Source organism: Trachymyrmex septentrionalis, unplaced genomic scaffold, assembly GCF_001594115.1.
Source record: "Trachymyrmex septentrionalis isolate Tsep2-gDNA-1 unplaced genomic scaffold, Tsep1.0 scaffold69, whole genome shotgun sequence".
Taxonomy (NCBI): Eukaryota; Metazoa; Arthropoda; class Insecta; order Hymenoptera; family Formicidae; genus Trachymyrmex; species Trachymyrmex septentrionalis.
In genome coordinates, this window is record NW_017305873.1 from 2,803,390 (window position 1) to 2,809,430 (window position 6,041).

At 33.5% G+C, this 6,041-nt stretch overlaps 1 protein-coding gene across 1 annotated transcript; it reads right to left on the reverse strand.

The window, feature by feature from the left end:
• Positions 1-1,320: 1,320 nt before the first annotated feature.
• LOC108753386 (cdc42 homolog) lies at positions 1,321-4,134 on the reverse strand. Its single transcript, XM_018494921.1, has 5 exons — positions 3,850-4,134; positions 2,261-2,459; positions 2,062-2,171; positions 1,787-1,984; positions 1,321-1,547 (listed from the first exon to the last, which is right to left on the reverse strand). The coding sequence occupies exons 2-5, from the start codon at positions 2,436-2,438 to the stop codon at positions 1,458-1,460; spliced, it is 576 nt and encodes a 191-aa protein (XP_018350423.1). The 5' UTR covers positions 2,439-2,459; positions 3,850-4,134; the 3' UTR covers positions 1,321-1,457.
• Positions 4,135-6,041: the final 1,907 nt, after the last annotated feature.

The window sequence follows — 6,041 nt, forward strand, 5'->3', positions numbered from 1 at the left end:
AAAATGCTTTCTCTCCCAACAACCCCTGCATTCGATGTTCATATATCGAATGCATCGCAACGAGCATCATGTTAATAGTATTAACGATATGCGACAATTCAGATAATTACAAAAAATCAGCCGGTCGCATGTTACCGGATGATCGCTTATAAATTCGTTGCATGCAACATTATATAATAATTGAAAGAAATCGTGTATACAATCTTAGTGGAAATCTTAAATATTGTTTACGTTGTTCAAAATCGGTACAGCGTACCGTTGTTTTACTTCCCAGTTATCTTATTCTCCCTCATCTGCAGGCAATCCTTTTCTTCCTTCTTCCTTCGTATGATCATTTAAGCAATCTTAAAGCTTTTCATCATGTACTAAACGCATCCAGTACAGTTAGGGAAGGGAGGCTAACATTGCTGTTTAGAAACTCTTTAATTCTGATTTATTAAAGGGTAAAGTTGCTGAAAATACTTTGCTATATAAAAAACCAGCATTCAAAGATATACAAAAAAATTGGTCGGTTTTCTCGAAAGTTTTCCCTCTTCAAGACAGCTGCCGTATATAATTTAAAAGATGTAATCGAAGATTTATTATTAATATTATTGATAGAAAATTTTGGCGATAACACTTTAAAAAGAACAAATAATAAAATTACTCATTATAGTAACTTCCATTTTGGAATTATACTAATATCCAAATAAGTTTGCAGTGCCGAAAATGCGATAAGAGCCTCCAATATCAATAAAGATACTTTATAATAAAATAGGTTTAGAATTAGTAGTAGTCTTTTTGTGTCACGTGTAATTGAAATAACATATCTAGTGATACTGCTATGATACTTATCATTTTATACATTCACCATAGAGTTTCTAATACTGACGTCGCCAAAAATGAAAATTTCATTCTAATACCGAAACAATCATCGCTTTAGAGAAATATACTTGAACACTCCTATTACTCAAATGAGTACTCTATCAGATATCGATGCGACTCAGATACCTCATCTCGGTAAATGTTTCGACTTAAAAAAATAATGTTGAACAATAGCACCAATCTTTATTTGTTTCTCCATATCTTCATTCCTATTAAGTGTAAAGTCAACGAGTTTAGAACGAGATTTCGAGATTTATTTGAAAATCCCCGGCGCCTTCCAAATCGCCTCTTTCTCGAAAGTCGTATTGGAAAAATGAAAGCTTTGTGCAATAACTTTTCTTGAAAAAACAGTCGTTATTATTTGATAGAAAAGTTTTTTATAAACTCAGTCATTATATCGCCTCAATGTCTCGTGGAATGTATTTGCAGTCGACTGCACTATTTGCTTATCCTTTTCAAATACGATTACGAACTATAGAGGCAAATTTAATTCTATTTAATATAGAGTATACTACACACAAGATCGTCGCCTGATACTACAGTGTCGTTTTGAAATCGAGCATAAATTCCATCGATGGCAATAATTTGTCACCTTATAGAAGTATACACTTCCTTTTCTTCACTGGCTCGGGTGGTTCCAATGCAGCTAAAATAGCTTCGTCGAATACATTCTTCAATCCTTTCTGATATAGCAAAAAAATCACAATTTCATATTACGATATTATTATTTAAAAATAATATAATAAAAAAATATAATTCTCTTTTATTTTACTCACAATCAGTATAGCTACTGATAAGTTTATCACAGATTTAAAATAATAGTTTAACACTTTCTGTATCATAAAAAAATTTTGTAAATATGTCAATCAATATTTTACAGATAAGGCCTATAATTAAAACCAAATGACTGATTTTCGTTTACCTGCGTCAGAGCACTGCACTCTACATATTTTACAGCCTTGAGTTCCTTAGCAAGTTTTTCCCCCTGCTCGCCAGATATTGGCTTCTGTTTGTTCTTTGCAAGTTTCTCTGTTGTTGCGACATCATCTCTTAAATCAATTTGAGTTCCGACGAGTAAAAATGGAGTTCTCTGACAATGATGCGTTATTTCTGGTACCCACTGCAAAACAACATGTTATTACAACAGAATTTTAATTGATCGCTCATATACAGGAACGTAATGGACAGATACATTACCTTTTCTTTTACATTTTCGAATGATGACGGTGACACAACCGAGAAGCACACAAGAAACACATCAGTCTGAGGATAACTTAAAGGACGCAATCTATCATAATCTTCCTGACCTAAAAAACACAGAAAGTAAAATTGAGTTAGGAAATATTATATAGAATAAACTGCCTCTTTAAAAAATAATTCAAGGAAGATCTTTTACCTGCTGTATCAAATAATCCTAATGTATATGGATCACCTCCTATCATCACAGTTACTGCATAGTTGTCAAAAACAGTGGGCACATATTCAGAAGGAAACTTGTTTGTGGTATACGAAATCAAGAGACACGTTTTACCAACTGCTCCATCGCCTACCACAACACACTTTATCGTCTGCATTTTTGGTGTTTCTTATGTGACCTAAAACACAATAGCCACAATATGTAAAACCAGTGGCACATGATATATTTTTTCTTGCTGGATTGCTTGTGTTCTAATAAATTACTAAAATTGCATCACATAAACCCGTGTTCAAATTTCCATCCAAGTGTCATTCAGGTATCATGTCATCCTTAGCTTTTGTTTTCCAGCAAAAGACACAGATAACATTGTATATCTAATGCAGTATAACACAATAAATCATTACATCCTTGTTATTTGATAACGTTAAACAAAAATGAAATAATTACTTTGTTAGACTGTGTTTCTTGCTGGAAAGTTGTTTGTTGAAACTATTTGTTGTGGAAACCATTTGTTTAAAGGTCAAGGTACAGACCATTGCATAACGTATAATGCATAAAACAGGCTCGTCCAATTGGACTCCGGAGCCAAAACTTAAAGCCATCGACACAAAAAAATCAATATAAATAAGATTTCAGGGACTGTAAAGTATTGATAAACGTCGCTGAAACGCATATAAATATTTTACAGTACCTGAAATCTTATCCATATTGATTTTTTTTTTGTTGATGGTTTCGTATTTTGATTTAGAAACTAAAATTAGACAGGCCTAGTATAAAGTTAGAGAATCAAGCAATCAGAGTTCTTCATGGAAAAGACTTTGATTGATCAATTCTCTTAAACTTTATGCATTACATATTATGCAAAGATCTATGCTCCAGCTGTAACATTTGGTAAACAATAAGGATAAAATGATATCTAGATGAAAATTGATAAGAATCAAAACATACACAGTTCTGGACGCATAATTTCTAATAATTTATTAAAATGCAAGCAATCAAGCAAGAAAAACATACAGCACAACTTAATTAAAACCTACAACCATCCAAAGAATGATCAACAATGACTAAAAAGTTTCATATTCATACCAATATTCATACAAAAGTTAAGCGTATATCCTAATCAATTAAAATAAAAAAATTCAACTCGATACAAGCATCCAGTTTACACCAGATCGTTCAATTAAGCAACTTCTATTTTCTTCGTAATATCTCGCATATTTTTTTTATCAATAATACAAGTGTAATTTACATACATTAATAAATATATCGTACAATTTTTCATCAATAACACACGCGTCCATAATCTATACATAATAATAAAAGTAATAAAAGCATAATAAAAATATTCAGTAGAAAATCATTGTATAACAATATTAACAACCAAATAATGCAATAAATCATCCCAGCATAGAAGCTCTTCGTGGCTGACGTATTGCGCCCGAAACCTAACCTAGCCATAGATGTGTATCTACGGCGGAGGCTGCGTAACGTCGAGACTTCCGCAACGCGAGCTCGAGGATTCGAGCATCATATACACACAAATTCTCAGATACAATGAAGTACGTTACCTGAATATACGAAACTGTCATTAAAGGTTAAGACCGCCGCAGCTCATAATCTCGAACGGCACGGCAGATGTGGCTTCAGGTGTGGCGGTAACGAATACGATGTATTTCAAGGAGTCTTGCTTGACGGCCGCAAGCTTATGAAATCGTTGCACAAATTACGCTTTAACTCCACGCGCCCCTATCCTGCCATATATGTTATTTTTCTCTTCGTCGACAATCTCGATTTTTTAGAGACCCTTTAGCCTCGATTAAAGCCGGATCTCCATCAATCTCCATGCAACTGGCTACCAGGGCTACGTTCCAAAACGTAACTACAGTTACCAAAACTCTATAGTTTACGTAACATCAACTGTAGACTTTTAATTACTGTAGTTAGATTTTGGAACGCACCTCAGAGAGAGAGAGAAACTTGAGAGAGGACATGAGAACTTTTTTCCTATAACCATATATATATATAAAATACTCCCGCGCACTACTGTCCGCTCGAAGAAGTGGATATAAACTACATAACAATATCTATTTTTTCCCAACACACATTTTGAATCATTCGTGTTCTGGATTAATTTTCATCACTTTTACAAGTACATAAAAATTATTAAATGATGATTTTTACATCTTTAGAAAGCATTTGTAAAGTTGTGTATTATAACAAATTGTATATAAATTCAATAAATTGTTATAACTAAATATAGTTAACACACAAAATGAGAAAATGCACTTTTTCATATAAAAATGTAAAACTCTGAAACAAAACGAATTGAAGCCGGCAACGCACAAAACTTGTTCTCTAGATACTAAAGTTTTTTTTAGAAAAGAGTATTTAACCAAGTGCTCTTAATATTCCAAAGAAAAGAAATGCACAGGACACGAATTAAGATATTACGGGTTAAAAAAAACTTTTTCTGACCTTCTTATTAAATATTTTATGTAAGTTTTTGGAATCTGAAGTGCGACGATTCGTATTACGCATTTATTGCGATTATATTTGTTAAAAAAGTGTGAAGAAGAGCAGCACGCGGCACAGCAACCTACCCGCACGAACCTTGGGAACGGAATGACTGCGCGGTAACTACGCTTAAACGTCACGCGTCGCTCCGTGCCACCCCGTACCATCCCCCCCACAAGGTCGCGCGCCAACTGTCTAACTTTCGAAATAATAACGAATATTACGAATAAGTAAAATAATATATACTTTACATTTATTTCAATCAATAGACTTTATTGCACGATTTTTACTTTATTTTTTAGATTCTTTATGCATTCACGCAGCTCATGAATATCTTAGTTTAATATTCTTCGATGAATATTACACAGCGCTTTATTATACGATTTTTGTTTTATTTTTTGGATCGTTACACACACAATTGATCTATATCTTAGACCGGTATTCATAGTCGGAGCTTATATTCAAGACCATCTTAAGTACAGTCTTAAGAAGTCATATCTTAAGAAGTTACGAGAGCAGTATTAGCGTCTTAAGACATTACTTAAGACAATCTTGAAATAAGAACAGATTATGAATATCGCTCTTAGATATATCTCTAATTTATATCTCTAAATATATAAGTGCTACTTATATCTATTTTTTTTTATTATATTCAATCCAAATTATTTTATAATTAAAGAAATGTTTGCATTTATCTTTATATAAAGAATGTATAGAATATTATCAACTTTTATTTAAGTATGAATCATTTAAAAGAACAATAAAAATTGAGACATAATGTTGAACATCGAAGATACTCCACACACACACACACGACATAATGTTGAACATCAAAGATATTCCACACACGCGAATAATTACTGATTACGTTTACAAGAATCGAGCAAATAATATAGGATTGAACAGTGCTAGAGATGCCGTAAAGTAAAGCGCAAAATGTACGGCGATACCCGTTTATCAAAATCATGTAAAATACAAATAAATGAATAAATCGTTGAATATTTTTCATACGCAGTATTTGGGTGTAATCTAAACAGTCGAAAAGCGAGGGGAAACGTCGCGCGGCAAAAAGCGAGGGCAAGGGGGGCGCGGCGAGAAGCGGGGGGAAGGCTGGCGCGGCGAAAAGCGATGGGGAACGTACTTATGTCGCTACGTCATCACTTCGGCATTCGCTCGGCGCCCGCTGAAGGAGACGGACGTGTGATACGGTTGCTACAGATTTCACGCATTAATCTATAAAAATTAG